The sequence below is a fragment of the Frieseomelitta varia genome, unplaced genomic scaffold (genome assembly GCF_011392965.1).
Source record: "Frieseomelitta varia isolate USP_RPSP 00005682 unplaced genomic scaffold, Fvar_1.2 scaffold_326, whole genome shotgun sequence".
NCBI lineage: Eukaryota > Metazoa > Arthropoda > Insecta > Hymenoptera > Apidae > Frieseomelitta > Frieseomelitta varia.
The window spans coordinates 212,976-237,592 of record NW_025110064.1 but is presented as its reverse complement, the minus strand read 5'-3'; the positions used below and the strand labels follow the sequence as shown (position 1 = coordinate 237,592).

The following is a 24,617-nucleotide window of genomic DNA, read 5'->3' as shown; positions in this document are numbered from 1 at the left end:
ATTAAATTTAAAATAGGTAAATAAGTGTTGAAACAATAAGTATCTACAATGATTCGTTACGTTTCACTCGTGAAAGATAATATCGTCCAACTTGTATCATTATTCAAAGATTATATAATTAATAGGATTGCTTAAGAGTACAACTGATGCACAGTCGCCTCTGGCCGAATGTGTGCAATTTACGTAATAAATTGCGCAACTTAATCTACACATCAATGCTGATCGTGAGATGAACTATCTGTTGTGCTATTTATTATTCGTGTAATCTTTGAAATTCATTAAAAATTGTTACAATTGTTAGATTTTCATGCGTTTTCAAATTTTTTTAGAGCATAACGAAAAAAATAAAAATATCTTTTTCATCATTATATATTGTGATAAATACTTTGCTTTACATATTATATCCATTTTCAATTTCCCATGAATGCATAATCAAAGTTTAAAGAATTTAACAGGTAAACAAACATTCATAAACAAAAATTAATATTTTATACGTAGTATTAACTTTCATCCGTTTCTTATGTTATTTTTTATGTCAATTAATTTGTAGGAAATTGGTACGAAATTGACAAAATGCCTATAATGAAAAGATAAATAATTAAATTTGCAAATTTTTTTATTAATAACAAATAAATTAAGTTTCTAAATTGCGTATAAGATTTACACAAATCCTACTCTCACGCGTATTTAATTCCTTATTGTGATGTTATTCTTTTAAATTTTATTTATTTGTTTATTTTGGATTTTCAACTTGTTACAACTATGTTCAGAACAATAAATGTTTTGCTTATTTTCACTTTGGTACATTAAATGTGTAATAATAATAATGTAATTAAAAAGCAATGTACTATCTGTTAATGATCTTGAAAACAAATATTTGTAAATTTGGTAACATACAGAAAAATAAATGTCCTTTATACCTATAAGTTTTGGATTGTTACATAATAAGACATTTTATAAGAAAAATGCGTTGAATTCACACAAGAGACAGATGAGAGTTGAAGATTTATTTAATATACACAAAAGAAAATAATAGTATAATTTGAAAAATGATATCAGGAATTGGTAATATGGAGCTCGTTACTGTGCTCGATACAAGTACATAGTAATACATGTAATAAGTACATACAAGTATCAAATTAATAGTGCAGGATACTTGAAATTAAAAAATTTAAATATAAGATATTGATAAAACTATCCCTCATCAAACAAATGTTCATACTATATTTTTATTAACAAACTTTAATATGCATTAAAAAAGAGAATTAATGTAATACCTAGCACGACAGGCTGTTAGGGAGATCTCTTTTCAAATATGAAACGTTTGAAGTCTAAATCGATCATCACTCAATTCTCATTTAAATCATTATGTATCAAATCAAAAAGATTTCAATAAGTTAGCAGTATCTATACCAAGCATTAATGTCTCTCATATTTTTTAAATATACATTTAAATTCGTAAATATAATTTTATATCAATAAACTGATTTAAGATAAATAACATTAAATGTATTTTAAGGTTGCAGCTTCCTCTCCAATAAAATTTTACTAATGTCCTTTCTAATAAGCCAATCATTTGGAGTATTCTTTTTAGTAAAGTTTAGAAGTGAAACTTTATATTTCAAACCTACTTTAATTGGAATTATCTTTATGAAATAACAATTAATTATCTATTCAATAATCTTTTATTTTAATTTCTTTTTCAAATCGACAATTCGTTTATAAAGTTTCGAAAAATTCTTTAATTCTTTAATCTTGCTGTTCTCACTTTTTTATCACATTCAGTATCTTTTTTTTTTTAAGAGCATTTCATTAAAAAAAAGATCGTAAAATTTTATTGAACATTAAAATCAAATGTTTAAAAATTATATGTATTTTGATAATATTTAAAGAAAAGAAAAATACGTTCAATCATGTTACGTTAAATTTTTTCTGCCAGTCCAAATTATGTGATTTCGTTAATATCACTATTTTTGTTCTAAGTTTTTGCCTTAAAAAAATATTTAAAATACAACATATTTAAGACTATATTCGTAGTTCGGTTAGCTGCTTAAAACTGAATTTAAATTATTCAAGAATTTTTATTAAAAAAATTTTTTTGTCTAGGTCATCAATGGACACGTGTTGACCATCAATGAAACGACCTATACCGATGGTAACGATGAATATAGCACGTTGATCCGCGTCCGTGTGATAGACGTGAGACCTCAGAACGACACTCTTCTGTTGACCGAAAGCGAGGCAGATCCCGAAGTGACCACTCTGCCTACAACGGTTACCAGCAAAGAAGACCGCACTACACCTTCACGAAGCGTGGAAACCGTCGAAGAATTCGATAACGAAATACCGAAGAACCAAGTGGACACTCTAACTGCTTAAGCAGTCGAAAAACTTTGAAACATAGCGTCAGGCTTATTGAATCCGGAAGATCGTTTCTATCGTTCGTAAATTTCTCTGAAAATTTAACAATTGGCACTTCTGTTTACATTATATCGAATATCTTATGTACAATATCTTCATTAAAGTATTTGAGATTATTGTGTACAGTATTGTGTTTAAAACACAATGTCAAAACATTTATAAGCAATTTATAATCTAAAGTTTATAAAACTATTTACAGTCCTAATCTTTGTGAAACAAATATTATGTTTTTCTAAAATTAAATCAATAAATTGTATAACGAGAATAACACGTGATCTCGTATTTTTATAAATTATTTCGATTGTATTTTTATATACTTACTTATATATGTTCGTTGTACACTTAATCGGATGATATTTAAATAAATGCATAGCAGAAGAACGTAAGATATCCGTCCGTGGCGCTCTTTTGGATTCAATTCGACGACGTGTATGAAAAAACTGTAAACCATCGCGAGGCAATAAAGTCGATTATTGTAGATTTATATAGATGATATACATATAATGTTGTATGTTCTCCTATAGTTATATATACGTTGTGTATTTAAGAATTGCCTGTAACGAAGCCGATTGTTGTAACATTCAAAAATATGCCTCCTTAAAGATAAAACGTATGAACTAAATTATACGTAGCTGCGTATGACAATCCTATGAATTATCAGCAATAGTAAAATCACAGTATGCGTTTGTACACCATTTATAATATTCGCTAATAGGGAATTTTGAACGGGAACTTTCGAAGTTTTGATTAAATGAGAAAGTTGCATGATCAACAATGTCGTCCTTCCTTCTTCCAGATACATAAATTTTCCTCTCCATAGTGAAGTATTAAGAAATACCATGTAACAGAAATTTGATACTTGCATTCGTTTGTAATGTGCGATCGAATTTTAATTATACTAATATATCTTTGAAAGAACACTCAAAAATTCTCACGCATAAGTGAATACCGAACTATCTGAAACTATAGAATGGTTGATTGTGATTCAATCTTCGACTGAAGGGGGCTTGTAAAATAAACTGAAATCTATTTTTTTATGAAATCAGAAACAGTACAATTTAAAGCGTAGCGAATTATTTCATGTGAAGACAGTTTTTTTAATGGAACTTAATGTTTGCATAAAAAATAAACATTGTTGGCATAAAATTGAGTTATCCATTTAATTTTCCCTATAGAATTTTAGTGATGTTATATAGCGAAATAAAAGAATATTAATATAAGAAATATATGAAAATTAAATTTAGAAATAAATTTCAGACCTTGTCCCAAAATTGTTATTATATTGTGACATTAAAATCCATCTACACATAATATTAGTAATATTAAATAAGTAAGAAAAGTGAGTTTTTCTTTATTAATAAATTAAATACCGTTATTAGGATAAATATAGTATAGGAAGATTCGAAACTAAAAATTAATAGCAAATCTTTTCTCTTGAAAACTTTCATATTGACCTCAACTTTTAAAAATATATAATTCAGTACAATATCAGGACATCTAAAATTATCAGATAATACTGTTGAGTCGCTTATGGTTGGAAGCGAATTGTATGGTGTCTGTACTCAAAATTAATCTTGCACGTGTTGAAAACCCGTAGTTTTTAGTTGATCGATTAGAAAAGATCCAGCAATTCTGTTCAACTGAGTTATTGTATATACTTCGAAATTGTAACTGATTCGCAGTTGTATCTGTCTTTCCCGCTGATGACGGGCCTGTTTTACAAGCTTTGACTGAATTATAGCCAATCAATTGAAAGTTCGATTGCCCTGACCTAGGCACTAATATTTAAATGTCTTTAAGAAATGTCAATCGTTCTTAAAGGCCGCTAAATAGAACAAGCCTGCGGTCGTCTCTCGGGGATAACAAAAATAATATTCTTTGGCATAAAATGTTTTTATACGTATTCGAGAATATTGTAACGACAACGCGAAACATTTGGAAATGCTTCGACCACTTCGTTGAAACCATCAAGGCTTCAACATTTACTTAAATTTTATTTTTATATAATTGCACGCAACATTACATTCTAAAGATTTCTTTAAAACCGTCCATTTCAAGTCTGAATGTCTAAATTTCTAATCTGGATATCTCAAAGGCACTTTTAAAATTTCTAGTAGTAGACGTTTCAAGAATATCTGATAAAAAAGAATGTTGGAGAAGTGTTACAATTTAAAAATACAATTATGATTAATTATTACATTTTGAGTGTGAATTTTTATGCATGCACGAAAAACTTAAAATTGCAGAATTGCAGAGAATCCACATAATCTAAAAAGATATGTAAAATATTTAAAGTATTCCATTTTTTATAATATGTTAAGTCAAGACTGATGAGTATACCTTTGAGTATATTCCTTGGAATTTGAAGGATATAAATATTATATAAATATTTAAAGTATTCCATTTTTTTATAATATGTTAAGTCAAGACTGATGAATATACCTTTGAGTATATTCCTTGGAATTCGAAGGATCAGCCACTGTTGTACTAAATAACTGATGCTGTATTTTACAATAAGTCTGATGGCTTCTACTAGATTTAAAAAGCTTGGTTTGTCTAAATGATCAAGGTACTGACGATTACGTTCGTATTGCGTTAAGATACTCTTAACCGAATATTAACTGACGTCTGATGATTAGTTTCTTGCTTTGATTAGAATGTTAAAAATCACTCTCTCTGATTTCCTTAAAAATCCTCTTTTATAACAAACTTTGAGTACTCTTTCTAAAGGATTCTGAGCAATTGTAGAGCAGTGGATGTGTCAAGACTAATCAGGAAGTATAGAGAAGGTCTAAAATTTCTCATCGCCTCGAGTGAAAGTAGATTAGCATATCTGGAAACTACCCCGTTACATGTACAATATTTCGTGTACGCATATATTTATGACGTGGGAATTCCTATGGTGACCTCATCGCACTTCAGACTAATTGAAATTTATGGGATGTCTAATCGAAATTCTAAGTGACCTATACCTATGAGTTGTAAACACAAATGTTTGGACATTTCTAATTTAACATGCTGGATTGCAGCACATCCATGTCATAAGTGGTACGTATCGTTTTGCATAAAAATTCGCTCTCTATTCATTATTTCTAAAAAATACGTAAAATATCTTAAAATTCCAAATTAAATTAATTTTAATTTTATTAATTATAATAAAATTATAATTAAATTATTATAATTAAAAATTAAATAAAGACATTTTAGTTTATAATATAAAGCAGAGATATTAGAGGGCATGTTTAAAACATTTCCAAAATATAATCAAACGTTTTTCAGACATGGGTTATTACCTAAATATCAAAATGGAATAATTACTGATAAATTATATATATATATATTAATGTTATTAATATAAAATTAATTATATATTAATTAATAATAATTATATATGCAATATATAATTATTGAAATGCAAAATATTCTTATATCAACTTAAATAACTTGAAAATTCTTGTCTAAATAATAAATAATTCTAATATATAAATCTACGTGTAAAGTTATTTTAAAAAAGAAAGAACGGCAACTTATCTTTCTCTGAAATTTTGAAATTGTACAAAAATTAAACGACTTTAACTTATCGAAAAGTCTTACGGTATAAAAGATATTGTCTGAAAATTTGAAATCAATGGAATGAATTTCACAAGCATGGTGACATTGAGTAAACGTGTTTAAAATTCTAAATTAACCAATATAAAATGTTGATGACAATTTAAAAAAACATTAAACTTTTTTTTTAATTCTCTAAAACATTTTTTTAATTCTCTAAAACATTCTCTAGACATTTTTTTAATTACGCTCATTACGATAATATGAAATATTAGCTATTTATTTATCTACGTTTATTTAATATTTATTAATTATAATAGTTTGATATTTTGAGAACAATTCGAAGAATATTCGAGTCGTGTTTAAAATTCAAATTCAATAAACTCAAATTTTACATTTCTGACATCAGAAATGGTGACATCTATCCTAGTGATATTTCGTTTTCGGCAAGTGTGCACCTTGATACCCGACGTTCTCAAGATTAAAGTGGCAAAATTCACCGTACAGGGTATAGCTGTCATGTGGACGTGTCGAAAACGGAGGAAAGTAAACGGGAATCACAGTCGCGACAATGACGTCGCGCGACAGGACCAATGAATTTGTTAACGCTATTCGAACAATGCAAAGCAGAACCGTGGCTCGAACAGCGGTTTTGCAAAATCCTCGTCGAGCACGTCAATTACAAAGTTACTCGAACTTTATGTTGATAGCTAAGAGTATTGGAAGGAATATAGCGAGTACATATGCTAAATTAGAAAAGCTTGCATTAGGTAAGATTACAATGATTATTTAATGTTAAGCTCTTGTTCAGTCTAGCACAGCATATTTATGTTATGTAAATAAAAAGATGAGATTACAGTGTAAATCCTCTTATCAAAATGAATACCAATTTGAAGTTTAATGTAGATTACATCAGTTAACTATTGAACTTTGATTGAAGTGATGTTTTGATCATTGTTTGAAGTTCATTTTACATTAAATTCTTCCATTTATTTTTGATTGAAAAAAGTAGATAACTTGTATCGTATATAAAAATTGTATACATGTAAATATATATGCAATATACATATGTTAAACTTAAATAGATTGGAGTATAAACATATTTATATGTGTAACAATACATATTTATTAAATCAATTGTTTCAGTGGCAAAAAGAAAATCTATATTCAACGACAGACAAATGGAAATTGAGGAATTAACAAATATTATAAAAACAGATTTGAAAAGTTTGAATCATCAAATAGGAAAACTACAAGAGCTTAGTAAAAAGCAACGGGAAGGATATGGTGCTTCTCAGAGTCATCACATGGCCTCGCATTCGTCATCAATTGTTATGGCCTTACAATCAAAGTTAGCAAACATGTCAAATCATTTTAAAAGTGTACTCGAAGTGAGATCAGAGGTATGTAAGAAAAAGAAAAAACATTAGAGTTGAAAAGAAAAAGAAAAATACTATAGTTGAGTAATAATTCTCACAAAAATGTATACAGAATATGAGAGAAGAACAAAGTAGAAGACAACAATTCACTCAAGGATCTGTATCTACCATGTTACCTCCAAGTGTAACTGGAAAACAAGGTTCATTGTTACTGCAAGAAGAAAATTCGCCTTCTTCCGTAGCTATAGATTTGGAACCAGCAATGGGACAGTTAACAATGCAACAAGCAATTCAAGATGATAATGTAAGCTATACAACATATATGATGAATAACGAGAAAATAATAATACAATCAGTCTATTCAATTAGGATGCATATGTCCAATCAAGAGCAGAAGCAATGCAAAGCATTGAATCAACTATAGTTGAACTCGGTGGAATTTTTCAACAATTAGCACACATGGTCAAGGAACAAGAAGAAATGGTAGAAAGGTAAAAACATTTTAATCATATATTATGAAATATCTAAACAAATTATTATGTTCAGGCATATACAAGATAGTCCATTTAGCAAGGCCACTTAAATATCTTTTGAATTATGATGATGCAAAAAATATAATATTGTAGTATATCGAAATTTGTCGGTAATTCATGATAGAATATATTCAATGCAATATGATATTCATTTATGGTAAACATGACCAGTATTTGGAGAGAAGCAGTTCGAGTGTACAAAAATACATTTCGTAATCGTAATTGTCCATCACGAAATACATACGCAAAGTTAGTCAAAAATTTTCGTCAAACTGTCGGCAGTTTTATGTGTGTGAGAATTATGTGTTAAAAGGAAAAAAATTTCATTGAATGAACAAAGACTTTGGAGAATAAAGTGTGGTGCAGTATTAGATTATTTTTGAATAATCAAATAATTAGTCTGTATTTTATAAACGATATTTTAAACGAAGAAAAGTATGCGACATTTTTACAAGATGAGCTACAAATGCTCATGCATAATGTACCATTAGTATCCATTAGGGGTGTGCGGGTATCCGAAATTTCAGGTTTGGGCTTGCACAAAGAATAATGCCCAATTCGAATAAGCCTTGTTCGAATAAAATCGTTATTCGTAAATATCGAATAATTTATTCGAAATATTATTCGAATAATGCCCACCTCTGATCCTATCTCCCTTGAACTTTTTCCAACTCGATCCGAAATCGTCGGGCTACCCGCTCGAGCCCGCCCGACCCGAACAGTCGCGTACCCGCATATCCCTAGTAATGAAATTGTTGCATGGCCACCGGTTGTATTCGCCGAATCTCACTCCAATGGATTTTCTTTTCTTTTCTTTTTTTTTTTTTGTGAAGAAAATTAAAATAAACAGTTTATCAACGAACACCCACCTATACCAAAAGATATGAGAATAATTAGAGCTAGTGCTGGATTAATTCTGAAAGAAAAGAAAGGTTATCACAATCACTTATTTATTACTTGTTTAAAACAATGCAGAAGGGCAGCATTTTGAATATTTACTGTGACGATAATAATAAGCAAAAAAGTAAGCACTGGCTTAAACATTTCATGATTAAATCTTCTAGAATATTTAATACGATCTTATTAGCTAAAATCAGTGATCTCGATAGAAATAAATTTACATAAAACTTAAATTTTTCGGTATCAATGTCATCTCAAGGTTATGTTCTTTACATATCTGAATGTATTTTTTTTTATCAACTACATGCAATAAAAAGAAAACATTGTTGTATGAAAAAAAAGAACATTAATGAAAATTCTGAAAAAAATGACTTTGGGAAAAAATATTCTTATTGATCTTTTGATACCATTCATGTTAAGTAAAAAATATTTTTTGCATCATCACGATTCGAAAAGATATTTAAGTAGCTTTTCTTAAAAAACCACTCTGTATATACATTAATATATTTAAATAATATATCTAAATACATATAATGAAATAAATAATCAAATACCAGGAAGTAATGAATTTAGTGCATTTCATGACTCTTTGATTAACAATTTCGATATATTTGAATTTTTAATCTTGTTGAAACAATTATATCATTTTTATACGGAATACATTTATTAATGGATGATATTTACAATTATTTATGAATTTATTATAATAAATTTAAATAAACTTTCAGGATAGATAGCAATATAGAAGATACAGAATTGAATGTGGAAGCGGCACATGCAGAAATCTTAAAATATTTCCAATCTGTAACTAATAACAGGTGGTTAATGATAAAAATTTTCGCGGTTCTTATATTTTTCTTCATATTTTTTGTAGTATTTTTGGCATAAAACAATTATTACATTATTATTATATATATTTCTTTACGCAACTTTGTAGTTGACCATCCATATCCATTACATGTGATATAAGATGATCGAAGAACAAGACGAATTTTTATAAAATTACGACTCATTAGTCATAGAATTATAATATAGTTATTGCATTCCTCAACCTCTTTGTTGAATTGTGAATACTGTAAGTATTAATTATTAAAAGATCCATCAATGTAGACAAAATTCTACATTGTTGTTTATAAAATGTAAAAAGGAAGCTGTGGGTAATAAATGTATAATTTTCAATGCTTGGTAATTTTTGGTATATATGTATGTACGCGTGTAGCAACTGAAGATCATAAAAGTTATAAAACATAACGTAATAATAAATTACAATTTATTTCAATTTCTTTAAAATCTTATATAACAATTGTATTTAATTTAAATTCATATTACAATTTATTTCTCGTCTGAATGTTTACGAAGATAGTAAATTTTTAAACGAAGATTTACATAATTACATGTATAAAGAAACATTTTTACAATTTGTCCTATACTTCAGTACATTTCTAAAGAGTAATTAAATATATATATATACAATTTGCTTTTTCCCCTTATTTATATAACAATGATGGCTAACAGACATACTTCTGATAGCAATACATGTTTATCACATTTGATAAATCAAAATGCATGATTTTCTATTTCATGAAGTAGTAAATGCTGGTTGATCTATTAGCCTTGACATATCATTGTTATTTATTTATTGAAACTTTGTTTTATAACTAAATATTTTGTAACTATAATGACAAGTTTAACGCATATACGAAGATATTTTATAACAAAATAAAAGACTCAGACTTTGCTGTTATGGTGTGATTTGTCCAGCGATTCTCCCGAAGAATGTAAGGAACCTGAGAATAATAGTAAATTGTAAATAACATGTTTTATCTACTACCAATTTGTTTTAATTTGAAAAGAAAGAATATGAAAAATGCAAGAAATAAAAAGAAGAAATAAAGATAGAATTACTTGAAAAATTAAAAATATGATACACGTAATTATAAAATTATAAATTAATTATAAAAGTAATTACAAAAATATCAAAATCAAATCACAAGTCCATGTTCTATAACATAAATTATACTTTAACAATAATATTATAATATAATGTCATTAACGAACACTACTTTCACAAAAAATTAGATAAAAGAATACATTTAATATATACTGAATAACGAAAACTTGTGATTTAATTTCGATTTAATTTAATTATATATGGCATATTTTGTACTGGTGAATAAAAACCAAAAAATTCTATATTATCAGGGAAACAAAATCAATCTCGGAACGTTCAACTTGACATACTGCATTTATTTGCAATTATTTCCCTCCATAGTACTCCAAAATTGTCTCACTTTAGAGAATCGCTTGCGTCCTTGCATGCACAACAAAAAAGAAGAAAAGAAAATAATAATGACAAAAAAAGGAAGAAACTCATTTCAATGAAAGTAAAAGTGACCATTAATGGGTGTGGCAGTTTCTTGCAGTTGCTTGTCATCTTGTACACAAACCTTTGTGATTTCGAACTCGTTCTCGTGCTTGATGGAAACCAGAATTGCGTGGAGGCGGCAGTGTTTCTTCCCCCCATACATGCGGCGTTCCAAGAGGTGGAGGTAATATCGAACCAGGAGGTGGAGGAGGTGGATGAATATCGTTAGAAAACGGAGGTGGCGGTGATCTATGATTAAAAGGAGGAAGCAAGTGTGGAGACATTGGTGGTGGGGAACCTGTATTGTCGTACCTGTTGGGAGCAGGTGGATGCAGAGACATAGGTGGAGGTGAAGACAACCGACCACCAAGTGGTGGCGGCCGCTGACCAACTTCATATGGTGGTACTCCGGACGTATTTGGCAACGGAGGTGGTAAATAGTGAGGAAATAGTGAATGTAAATAGGAAGGTGGTGGTGGCGGTGGAACATTTGAAGAACCAGAAAATATTATAGGGGAACTGGATGATTCTGCTCCTATGAATAATGGAGGCGACGTTGTCGTCTCACCATTTGCTTCCAGTCCTGTTTGAAAATTACGTTAAGAAAATACAATTTTCTACATTAAAATAATTCTACATCTGTAATATTGTATCGGTACCACTTCACCAACAATAAAATGACCTAAATATCTTCGATAATTCTCATTCTCATAACTTCAATTGATGTTTATGTACATTCAATAACAAATATTTATGTTTATAATTTCTACCAATACTAAATAGGAAATCAATTTATCACATTAAATTAGCAACAATAATCTATCAAATATATTTTTTTAAAATTAAGATAATATTCACTACTTAAAGCAATTATAACATTAAAATAAAATTAGCTATAAAATTAAAAAAAATTTTGTTTACTATACTTACGATGCAATTTTGCCTCAGAATCTACATCATTAATATTTTTTTCTATGAGAGTAAGGCGATTACGCAATTGACCTGCTTCAACCTTCGATTCCTCTAAACGACGTTCAACCTGACGAGCTATTACCTTAATGTAAAATTTAATCGAAATATTAAAACAAATTTTGTAACATAATATTTAAAAATAATCAAAAAATCCATACCCATTGCTCGTGTGCTTTTGTTTCAAGAACAGAAATTTGGTTCTTGTATTCTCTTTCTTGATCTAATATTTCCCGTTTTAACATTTCTACTTGTTGTCTAAATACAATTTAAAAAGTTTATGATTATTACATTAATCATAGAACGAATTTCCAAATATACTTTGAACAATTAACACTCACTTATAGTTTTGTATTTCATTTTGCATCGTTTGTATTCGTTCTACAGTGGATACAACTTCACCCTGCTGTTGCAACCAAATAGCTTCTTCTCTGTAATAATACATAGAATTGACATATATATCTGTGTGTGTGTGTATTTAAAAAAAAAAATTTTATATACTAATTTGAATAAACTTGTAATACTTTTGGCGTTGTGCTTCTTTTTCCTCGAAAAAATTTGTCAATACTTCAAGTCGTGTCTCTGCATCTTTTTTTTCTTTCTCCGCTATTTTACATTGTTCACTTAAAGTAGCTATTTCCTCTTTAATGACTTTTACGTGTTCTACAATTCAAAAGTATAAATATAATTTGACCAAGTAATTTTAAGTAATACTTCAAAATATACCTTCTAATAAATTATGAGCTCCTTCAGTTTCGGCCAATCGTATTTTTAATTCGTTTCTTTCTTCAAGCAATGCTGTTGCCTCAACTTTAATATGAGATACATCATACAACTTGTCCAAATCCAAGTTGTTAGAATTCAATCGATTAATAGCATCTACAAGGTCTTTTACTTCTACTTCTTTACCTTTCAACTCTTTTTGTAAGGATGCTTTTTCAGTAGAAATCTATAAAAATAAATTTTTCAGTAGAAAATATAAAACATGATACTGCACAATCACCATTGATCTCATATGTGCATATGTATTTAACACTTACTTCCTTGATTTGCATTTCTAATTGTTGCACCTTATCATTCAATGTTCGTTCGATATTATTCTTACTGTTTACTTCTAGTTTTAAATTTTCTCTAAGTTTAGTAAATTCAATTTCAAATTCTTCGTATTTCCTTTTAATAAATGTAAGCTCTGCTGATACAGATTCGTTCTGTAAAATATTCAGTATTAAAAATTACATATGTATATGAATATTCTATATATACATGAACTATTTAAATGATACCTTAATTCTGTAAAACCTATTATATAAAAGATAAGGAAAGACAGGGTAGTATTTTTACTATCCTTGTCTTTTATGCATAGATTTTACAAAATTAGAATTAAAATATCCTTTAAATTAACAGTTTTTTGACATACATAGGTTAATATCTTTTTATAAAGAATATCGAAATGCATCAATTAATATATAATATATAATAATAGATAAAAAATATATCACTACATTTAAAAAAGTCGAGATGACCTTGAAATTTCCAAACCTGTCCACGTGCAAAAAAATCATTGCCATGTTATGGCCCTTTTAGAGCTAAATAATTTTTATTAATAAAAAATTCTCCATATTTTCAAACACAATGGAGTTATTTAAATGGCCTCAATTAAATTAAATTAAATGGTTCATCCTGCACAATACTATATATTATTATACTATATTATATAATACTATTTTTGAATATATATAGTTACAAACGTTAAGTTTATTGAATTTAAGCTACGATAAATACGTAGATACAATAAACAATTAAATAGATATTCTATTTATAAAAATATTGATTACCTAATTCATATATACATACGTACCTCTTGAGTTTTAAGATTTAAAGCATTTGTTAAAGATTCATTCGCAGCTTGTTGAGCATTCAACCGACTTTGTAGATCCTCAACTGACTGAGCTAACGGATTAACTTCATTATTTGACGAAAGAACTTCCCGTAACATTTTTTCTAATTCTAATCCAGCTTCAGTAGCACTTTCTAAATCTTTTTCCAACATGGCTACTTGATCTTCTAATTCTGCTTTCGCATTCTAGTAAATTATTATTATTGTATTAATATTATATTAATAATGTATTTAAATGCAAATATTATAAAATATTACCTGTGAAGCTTCTAAATCAGCCCTTAAGGAAAGTACCATTTCGTCAGAACCGAATGATTCATCTTCCATACGACTCAACTATAATATAAAGCAATAAATTACAAATTCATTAAAAAAATAATGAATATATAATTGCAATTACCTTTTCCTTTGTCGATTTTAAATTTTCGTTCACCATTGTACATTCTGCTTCTGAAATAAGTAAATCTTTTTCAAGTTTGTTGATTCTAGCTATCAGTTGTCTATCACCCCTCATATTCTATAAACATATAAAAATTAGTAAAATTATACATACATATTTCCTTATTTATACATACTGTTGTTCATATAATTTTATACAATTTGTTAACAATATTAAATTATTAATATTTACATATATAAGAAATATATTTTAAAAGTACATAATAGTACCTCAATGCAATAGTATCCTAAAGAAAATATAAGTATTGCAATAGCAGTGACACTTAAATACATTAATGTTAACCAATAATTTTCAATTTCTATCCCACTTATTGGAGCATTTTCACTGCTTTGAGAAACTTGTTCCTGTAACAAATAACTAAATAATAAATAACACAGAAAAACATTATTTATAGTTATTAATACTTCTATAATAACTCATACTTACATGATGTGGAAAATCATTATCAATATCGTTTAAAGAACATTCAACATTATCAATTGTACAAACATTAGAAAGTGAAGCTAAAAAGTATTAATATAAATTCAAATTATTTATGAATGTTGGAGAGAATAATATTACTTTTTATAAAGTCATAAATTATTTCTTACGTTCTGTCCTATAAAAGATATTCTCAGATGTTTCCTTAGTTATATATGCCATAGTGTCCTCAGTATCTAAAATATATTGAATACTGGATGTTATTTTTTCTACAGAAATAATATTTTTAATATTTGAACTAGATTTTGCACCTATTTTTTCATACTGTTTAATATTTGAATCAAATTGAATAATTTTACCTTCAATATTATTGGTATCAGTAACAACTGATACTTTGTTGTTTACATCTTCTTCAATATCATGTTTACTAAAATTTTCAATGCTTTCGGTTTCTTTTACTTTTCTTGAATCATCTGGTTCTACTTGTAATTCCAAATGTTCTTCTGTTTGTAATTCCAAATTTTTTATACGTGTTTTAATATTTTCTAATAATGAGACACTTTCTATATCAATTTTATCAGAGTTTTCTGCATTATTTGATTTAGCATTAGTAGTAGTATCAGTAGTTGTAGTTATTGTAACATTTTGAGAAGACTGAATATCTTTTATTTCAATTTGATCAGAACTTCCAACATTGTCTTCATCAGATTTAGTGTCATTAATCGCAATTATGGCAATATTTACTGATGAATGAACATCTGTTTCAACTTCAGAGTTTTCTGCGCTTTGTTCATCTGATTTAATATCATTAATTGCAATTATTGTAACATTTTGAGGAGACTGAATATCTTTTGTTTCAATTTGATCAGAACTATCAGCACTTCTTTCATCAGATTTAGTATCATTAGTTGTAATTATTACAGAAGAATGACCATCTTTCATTTCAACTTTATCAAAATGTTCTATGTGTTGCTCATTTAATTTAGTATCACTGGTTGCAATTACTGTAACATTTTGAGGAGACTGAATATCTTTTGTTTTAATGTGGTCAGAACTATCAGCACTTCTTTCATCAGAGTTAGTATCATTAGTTGCAATTATGACAGAAGAACGACCATCTTTCATTTCAACTTTATCAGAATGTTCTATGTGTTGCTCATTTAATTTAGTATCACTGGTTGCAATTACTGTAACATTTTGAGCAGACTGAATATCTTTTGTTTCAATTTCATCAAAACTATCAACATTTTTTTCATTAGATTTAGTGTCATTAGTAGCAATTATGACAGAAGAATGATCATCTTTCATTTCAACTTTATCAGAATGTTCTATGTGTTGCTCATTTAATTTAATATCACTGGTTGCAATTATTGTAACATTTTGAGGAGACTGAATATCTTTCGTTTCAATTTGATCAGAATTTCCAACATTTTCTTTACCTGACTTAGTGTCATTAAATGTAATTAATTCAATACTTGCTGAAGAAAAGATATCTGTTTTAATTTCATTAGAACTTTCTACACTTTGTATATGTGGTTGAGTTTCAGATGTAGCATTTTCTAACGACTGAATATCTACACTCTTAGTTTGTTCAGTGACTCCCATACTTCGTACATCTGGCGCATTATTTACAACTTCTTTGCTAGAACTGACATCTTCTTTATTTAATTCAGTCACTTTTTTTTTTTCGATATTTGATTCTTCTTTGGAACCATTAATCGTAGATATTTGTAGATTGTTAATATCAATAATTTTGTCCGAGAATTGATTATCTTCTACATTAGTAAGCGTCTTATTATCTACATCCTTTGTTGGATATTCTACTTTATCAGAAAGTATACTTATATTCAATGGTGAACTGTGTATGCCAGATATTTGTGGTAAATCTAATATGTTCTCTGAACTTTTTACAAAATCTTGAAAATCAGCTTCATTAGAAGTAGCTTGTTCTTTGGTTTCTAATTTACTATTTAACATTTCAACTCCATTTTGTCCATTGGACACTACTGTTGCCTGTACATTTTCTTTTACAAAGGTTGGTTCAAAAGGCCCATTGTGATCTAAGTGAACTGTAGTTCCATCTATAATCTCATAAGATGAAGTTATATCACTTCCACTCTCTGGCAGTTCTTTTGAGGATTTTAAATCCAAATTATCAGTTTGTTCATTAGAAACTTTAATGCCTGACTTATTTTCAATATCTGATTTCTTCGATTGAAGCTTCTCATTCGATGAAATGTTATTAAATAATGAATCAATCGATACTTCATATTTTAAATCTCTATGAAAAATTTTATATTCTTTTACAAATGATTTTGGTATATATCCATGGTTACCATTTATCTAAAATTTATAAGATTCCCTTAGATTATAAGAAAGACTACAAAATAAAGAAAAACTTAAAATCAGCATATTTTTATATTGTTTTCAATATTTAATTTGATCTTATTAAAAAAGGTTTACTTGTCTTGTTATAAGATAATTTCACACATCAATACGAACAATGAAAGATTAATGAAATGAAATTATAAAAATAGAAATTAAAATTTACCTCTACACCCCATAAATCTTTTCTCCTGCCTGCCTCTTTACTGTAAACTGTAACTTTATCATTAATTTTAAACGCTAGTAATCCTGCCTCATTTGGACTATACTTGATGGTCGTCCTAGCTAATGAAATAGGCTCTATAGAAAATAAATTATTAAATAATTTAGAAGAATTACAAGGGAAAAAGATTTTAAATTAGATACATATTGCAGATAAAGTATGGCTTCAATTACCGGAACATTTAGGATCATAACAAAGTCGTTTGTCTGATAAAACTGAGGAACACTGCGATATTACACTAAATATTATTGCAATAACTAAAAATAATACGCTAAACAAATTCTCCGTCATATTTCTACTGCTGCAGTTCCACATCACTACTAATATATAATGACACAGCCTTGGACGCACATTTTATCCGTGAAGTAGTCTATATGAAGATGGTTCGTCGAAAGGAATATTTCATATTGTCGCGAAACGAATATTGACTTCACAGGATTGGTAATTCAATTTAAACAAAATACGGAAAGACCTGTGGGTTCATTGAAATTTCAAATTTTCCACATTTTGATATGTACATATACATAGATTGAAATTATTTCAATATATATATATGTATATATATGTATATTTAGACTTAGATTATAGAAAATATTATATTTAACAAATTAACAAACATATGTAAATAATAAATGGATACGTATGCATTCGGAACAAAGGATGCCAACCGAAACAAAATCATGCGAATTTTCAACGCATCTATTATTACGACTTTACTGGATCTAAAGTGCACATGCGCAATATAAAAAGTTGGAAACAATGTTCAATGCATTTGTTTCCATTCAATTCAATTTCAATGTTTGATATATTTATTATTGTTTGATTTCTTTCTGATATTTAGATTTAATTAATAAATTAAAATATGAAAATTGATTATAATATGAATATTGGTGACTTTTAATCGTTAGATTTTAAACACTGATCATAATAGAATAATACAATCATTTGCATTTAGAATGAAAATGTTATACTACAAAAAGTATAAGTAATATCCGCAGTTATAAAATTATTTTTTTCTGTAAACATTCATATTAAAGAATTTATGTTATCATAGTGTGCATTAATAATTTAATTATTATGATACAAAGTTCTTAGAATAATTGATTTATTTAATTATGAAAATGTTAAAGTTTATATTTTAATTTCTTCTTGAGGTTAAACAGTACGTTATAAAAAAACATATCAATTTTTCAAGTAATAATAAATGATCAAATTTTTAAAAGACATTTTTATTGAAATGAACTACGTAAAAACTATATAATAAATAGGAACTATGCAACTTTTAATATTAATCTATTCCAATTTTAAACTAATTTCAATGCACTCGAACTTTAAATTAATTATGGCATGGATGAAGTGTAGACCCAGATGAGGTTTAAGATAAATCCATCATTTTATAAGGCTTCGTGTCCTACATTCTGAAATACCGATCATGCAAAAAATCAGAAGTATGCGTGTATGTGTTTGTTATTTGATGCATTTTTCTACCATATCACAGACGAGATACATATGTGGATAGATCTCCTAACGTGCAAAGTATTTTTTTATCCCACGTTCGAGGAGTCCTAGGACTTTATTACTATTTTCACATTCTGTCGTACCGATTTGGAGAAGTTCTGCACCACAGCGCTACTAGTGATGAAAATTAAAACCAAAAAATGTGAACAATGTTGTCTTGGCTCTGAGAACTATTTACTGAATCGAATGCTTCATTAATAATATGGACTCTAATCAGGGTTAGATCAAATCACTATGGCACTAACTATGGCATCATCACATATAATGAAAGTAATACAGAGCCCAATATGCAGAACAAGATGATCACATTCTATGAGAACATCTACTCTATATTAAGAAGGGAATTCTAATAGTTGAAATAAGGAGAAAAATATCCTTTTTCAATAAGTCAAATAGACAAAAAAATCAGACATAATAGAAATAATGTATTATTAGACTCTAATAAATTAAAAAGTTCAAAAATTGAATACTAACATAACACAATGTTCAGATCTACTAAGAGACCTAATGGCAACTAAAACAATTAATTAAAATAATATCATATGGTATACCATAGATTATTATAAAGAGATACAACAAATATTATTTTACTTTATTATATTAAATCACATATGATGAAATTGAGATGTAGGGTAAGATTATAAATCAGTACTAAAGAAAAGATAGCCAAAAGTACAAAACAAGATAGAAACTATTATATTGTTCATGTGATTATATATATATTTTTATCATGTACATTCACAAATTTACGAATGTATTTTTTATGTAAAGGCCTATGAACTGTTAAGGCCTTAGATATTTTAATTTATAAAAAAAGAAAAAGAAGGATTTACTTATTTGGATGATTTTAATATCTTTATTAGAAATTATATTATATAATATAATATAAATCAATTGAAATCAAATTAAAACTTACTTATTGCTAGCTAGCGTTTAGTTAAATTTGGGATAACTTTTTTTTAATTTATGCTTTTTATTTTTGCGTTGATCGAACATGATCTAAGATTGTTTTCTTTATTGATCATATGTACAGTGACTCACGAAAGTATTTGAATACTTACTAAAATATTTCCTAAGTTATAATAAGTATGTTATACAGTACATACAAAAATATTATTAACACTGTATATACTCTGGATTATATAAGTAACGTTTCAAACAAATCGAGAAATATACATAATAGTTATGAATTGTTTTTCACAAACGTAGATTTCGCTGAAGCCACAAAAGTTTTGAACAAGTGACTTAAAACTCTAATATTTAGTAGGTCCACCTTTGGACGAATAATATGTTGTAAACGATTGTGCATACTGTTTTCTGTAACAGTTTTACTTTTCTGTAACACTAGATAATATAGAATTCGAGTATTTTTTCTTTCAAATTTGCTTTGGATGTTATGTTAAATTTTTGTAGCCCTTTTCCTATTATAACCCAAAGATGCTCGATCGAGTTAATCACAGCTTTGTGGTAGTGTGACCAATATGTGAGGAGTATTATATAAGATCCATTCTTTAACGATTCCTGCAGCATGCTTAGGGTCATTGTCTTGTTGAAAGTAAAGTAAACGTCTTCATATATATACCCAATTTTCTTGCACTTTCTTTTAAATTTTCCGGTAAAATGTGGAAATATTTATATTTGTCCATTGTTGCATCTATGAAGATCAAATGTTGCCTGCTGCCACACACGCCCAAATCTACTATAATCGAACCTCCCTCCTCCCCCTATGCACGCATGTTTTTTACATACATTTCGGTATTTGCTTGTCTCCAAATAAAACTCCGTCCGTCCGATCCAAAAACGTTGAATTTCGATTTTTATACTTTACTAATAAATTCCTTGGCGAATTTTAATCTTTTTTTCTTATTTATGTCGCTAATGTACGGCTTCTTTCTGAACTCTGGCATAATCATTTTCCCGTAGTATTCTTCTGCATAATTCTAGATGTACATTCTTCTTGAACTATTTCTTAACTACTATTGCAAGTTTTGTAGTAAGAATCTTTAGATTTTTTTTAATTTAATGAATCAAACTTCTTTCTTCTTTTTCTGTTAATTTCCTTGGACAGCCTGAACGGTACATGTTTTTCCTTCAGATTTTGATTTTTTAATGATATAATGTATCGTAGTTTCAAACTTTCTTAATCTTCTTTCAATCTCTGTCCATAAATTCTCAATAGACTGTATGTCCTTGAAGAGGAGAAAATGGTGATGGTGTTTGCGGTGTACTGTAAACATGTCGATACACAACTTGCTGAATATCCATCATCAATAGCATTCTTTTCTCATCCGAAAGTTTTTTTATATGGGGAATGAGACTCTCAAAAAACCGAATATCTTCATTTTGGTCTTCAGCTAGCAGTTTCAATTTCTTTTTTTCCAATTCCACTAATTTTGACCCAATATCACTTAAATGATTATGTGGTCTTTTAGATCTTTTCTTATGACTGCTGCTGCAACTGGCAACGGATGGGGACGGAGAAGGGCTACTATCCTCGAATAAGCTTTCATTTGGATCTAGCGTTGCAGGATCTACAGGTGCAGGGGATGTTGCTTTTTGCGAGGTCAAATTCTTATTCCCTTTATTTTCTCGAGGAGTAAATTGATCCTTGAGAAATAATAAAGGCTTAAAATATTGCCAGGAAGATACTTCTGCTTCATTTATTTGCTGATTTTCATCTAGATTTTCGATATACTCTCCAGTGCCATCATCTGACTTCGGCTTTATTTTTTTGTACATCTCAATACGAAATTTATCTCTCAAATTTTTCCACTTATTTCTAATTTCCTTACCTAAAACAAAAAAATTACAATTACTCTTTTTTTACGAATTATCTTTTTTTACTACTTTTTGGAAGATTCCTTGCGACTAGTAGAAGCTTCAAAGATTTTTCTTTGACATTAAACTTGGCTTCACTACTATAATAAAAATCATAGAATCAATTAACTTTATTATGGGAATGTCTTCAGCCGATCCACATGAAATCTCCAAATTCTGAAGATTTTTTGAGAATTTCAAATGATTTTTATAATATTTTTATTTCGAAATTTCCCAAATACAATTGATGTAATCGACGGAAAGCACATACGCTTAAAATGGGTCCCACCCAATTCTGGGACAATGTACTATAATTATAAGCAGTTCTTTTTCTATTTTTTTGCAAGCGATTGCAGATGCTCGTGGAAAATTTATAATTGCGGAAATTGGGGGATACGGAAAGAAAAGTGATGATGGCACTTTTCGTTCTTCAAAAATGTTTGAGTTGATGGGAAAAGGAAATTTAAATATTCTTACAGACTCTCCATTACCGGGAACATCAATCCAATGCCCTTTGTATTTATTGGAGATGAGATTTATCCACTGTTACGACATTTACTGAAACCATATAATCGAAAAAAATTTAGATCTACAAACAGAGTACTTCAATTCTCGTTTTTCTAGAGCAAGTATTGTAGAATGTGCATTTGGAATAATGAATGCCAAATGAAGAATTCTCTGGAAACCAATAGAAACATTGCCTGCGTTTGTTGACAATATTGTCAAGTGTATACGTGTTCTGCATAATGCAATCATTGATTTGGAAGGGAATGAAAGCCTCGAAATGTTTAACGAGCACGAAATTGCGAGAAAGTGAGAGAAGGTACAATAGGAAGAAATAATGATAGAGCTTCAGGCCACGTTTATTGATGAAAGGAATACTTTTAAAGCTTTTCTTTGGCTTTTCTTTAACAAAATCTGATTTTATGTAACGGCTTCAAAATAAATAAAAATGATGATAAATTAAAAGAAAAATCAAAAATATGGTAAAAACAGACGCAATTCCTGATCTGCGAATATAACGTAGTTAGTAAACGATCCAATACATGCGATATTTTGTATCAGTTTCTACAATTATATATTTCAAAATACATTTATATATTATTAATACACTGTCAATATATGAGAAATTGATTAAATATATAAACTGATATAATAATTTATAATAATTTATATAAATATATAATATATAATATATATTAATATAATTCTATATATTTCAAAATACATTCATATATTATTAATACACTGTCAATATGAGAAATTGATCAAATATATAAATTGATATAAATATAATAATTTATAATAATTTATATAAATATATAATATATAATATATATTTATATTCTATATATTTCAAAATATATAGAATTATATTAATATATATAATTCTATATATTTCAAAATACATTCATATATTATTAATACACTGTCAATATATGAGAAATTGATCAAATATATAAATTGATATAAATATAATAATTTATATAAATATATTTTATTATAAATATGTATATAAATTATTATAATTAACTTACTTGTACTATGCAGTTCCGTTGCCACTTCTTCCCAAAGTTTATCTAATATGTATCTATTGTGATGATTTCTGTCTTTTTGGTCCCATAAGGCACGTCTTTTATAAACTAAACTTATTAATGCATTAGACATGATGTGCAAACACGCGAAAATAAACGATATCGGGAACAATAAATGATACAAGGTGGAGCGGCGAGGAACGAGGATAGCGGCGAGATGAGCGCCTCGACAAAGCTAACCAATGTAATGTAACGGAAGTGTTTGTACTGGAATGGCGAGGAGAGCTGCGAGGAGAGCAGCGTATAATAGCGGTGCAGCTAGAAACAGAAATATTCGTTTCTACTAGCGTTCGGCAACATTCGGATGCATTCGGATGCATTCGGATGTATTCGGTAGCATTCGGTAGCGTTCTATCGCATCAATAGCATTCAATTGAAGATCTAAGTATTTATATATCTATTATTTCTTCTTTTTTATTATTTTTTTTATTTATTTTTTTATTATTTCTATTATTTATTATTTTTTTTCTATCTTCTGAGCTTGTTTTTTTTTTCGAGATATGACGTTGACATTATGATAATTAATTGTAATATTTTCTACATGTGTACAAGTTTTTGCTGCTTCCTCGAAGACATCTTGAGATATACTGAGAAGAATGGCTCGTTGTAGCATTTCGCTCCTCGCTGTTCTCCGCGTCACTGTAAACGCATCGCACCGCGCCTTACAGCTTTCCTCTCTCCTCGCCACTCTCCTCGCCGCTCTTCTCACCGCTCTGCTATAATCACTTGCTAAGGGAAAGAAGCCGAATAGTGTCGGATTCTTACCAACTAAAACCTCCACGGTGGGTTGCCTCTTGCGCATTGGAGAATCTCCTTTTTCAGGTATGATGCTCCTTGGGCATTTACCTCATTGAAGTCCTTCTTCTAAATGGGAGTCCTGTCCTCACTGCTCTTCTTGTTGTATAGAATAGAATATGCTAAATACAAAGAAAGATGCGAAGGAGTTGCGCGGCTTACATACTAACATACAGTGATGTCCCGTACGATACATGATATCTTTAACATAACCCCATACGGGTGTCCATAAGGTCTCTTTACAATTTCAAAAATTTATTACAAAGGCAATTGATGAGATATCTTCATTAGATTTGTTCTATGTGCTCAGTGGTTATCAAGGTTTTTATCACATTGCATTTCAGGTATCCTTTTGATGAATAAGGTACTGTTAAATGAACCTCTTACAAAA

General features: G+C 28.5%; 4 protein-coding genes across 7 annotated transcripts in view; 2 read left to right on the top strand and 2 right to left on the bottom strand.

Moving 5' to 3' along the window:
- Positions 1 to 3,567, top strand: part of LOC122530110 (icarapin-like) — an 86,758-nt gene extending 83,191 nt beyond the window's left edge. The window contains exon 4 of the mRNA XM_043656781.1: positions 2,107 to 3,567. Within this exon, the coding sequence (XP_043512716.1) occupies positions 2,107 to 2,379 (273 nt within the window). The 3' untranslated portion in view covers positions 2,380 to 3,567. The remainder of the gene's footprint in view (positions 1 to 2,106) is intronic.
- A 2,885-nt stretch (positions 3,568 to 6,452) lies between these two features.
- Positions 6,453 to 9,961, top strand: LOC122530108 (syntaxin-5). The gene is made up of 5 exons (XM_043656779.1): positions 6,453 to 6,740; positions 7,117 to 7,373; positions 7,462 to 7,653; positions 7,719 to 7,840; positions 9,511 to 9,961. Exons 1-5 carry the CDS (start codon positions 6,542 to 6,544, stop codon positions 9,668 to 9,670), a joined length of 930 nt encoding a protein of 309 aa, XP_043512714.1. The 5' UTR covers positions 6,453 to 6,541; the 3' UTR covers positions 9,671 to 9,961.
- Positions 9,962 to 10,390: 429 nt separating this feature from the next.
- On the bottom strand, positions 10,391 to 17,929 carry LOC122530107 (transport and Golgi organization protein 1). Of its 4 annotated transcripts, XM_043656777.1 has the most exons (18): positions 17,675 to 17,910; positions 17,445 to 17,578; positions 16,019 to 17,236; positions 15,253 to 15,655; positions 15,064 to 15,162; positions 14,900 to 14,976; positions 14,683 to 14,817; positions 14,414 to 14,530; positions 14,272 to 14,349; positions 13,975 to 14,199; positions 13,157 to 13,324; positions 12,843 to 13,065; positions 12,641 to 12,779; positions 12,458 to 12,547; positions 12,278 to 12,374; positions 12,078 to 12,201; positions 11,230 to 11,730; positions 10,391 to 10,569 (listed from the first exon to the last, which is right to left on the bottom strand). In XM_043656777.1, exons 1-18 carry the CDS (start codon positions 17,814 to 17,816, stop codon positions 10,511 to 10,513), a joined length of 4,029 nt encoding a protein of 1,342 aa, XP_043512712.1. In that variant the 5' UTR covers positions 17,817 to 17,910; the 3' UTR covers positions 10,391 to 10,510. The 4 variants fall into 4 exon arrangements, with proteins under 4 accessions (XP_043512712.1, XP_043512713.1, XP_043512709.1 ...); XM_043656778.1 differs by lacking the exon at positions 11,230 to 11,730 and adding an exon at positions 11,024 to 11,093 and having other exon boundaries at positions 15,253 to 17,236; positions 17,675 to 17,929; XM_043656774.1 differs by having other exon boundaries at positions 15,253 to 17,236; positions 17,675 to 17,918.
- A 2,011-nt stretch (positions 17,930 to 19,940) lies between these two features.
- LOC122530109 lies at positions 19,941 to 24,272 on the bottom strand. Its single transcript, XM_043656780.1, has 3 exons — positions 24,197 to 24,272; positions 23,375 to 23,479; positions 19,941 to 21,811 (listed from the first exon to the last, which is right to left on the bottom strand). Exons 1-3 carry the CDS (start codon positions 24,231 to 24,233, stop codon positions 21,192 to 21,194), a joined length of 762 nt encoding a protein of 253 aa, XP_043512715.1. The 5' UTR covers positions 24,234 to 24,272; the 3' UTR covers positions 19,941 to 21,191.
- Positions 24,273 to 24,617: the final 345 nt, after the last annotated feature.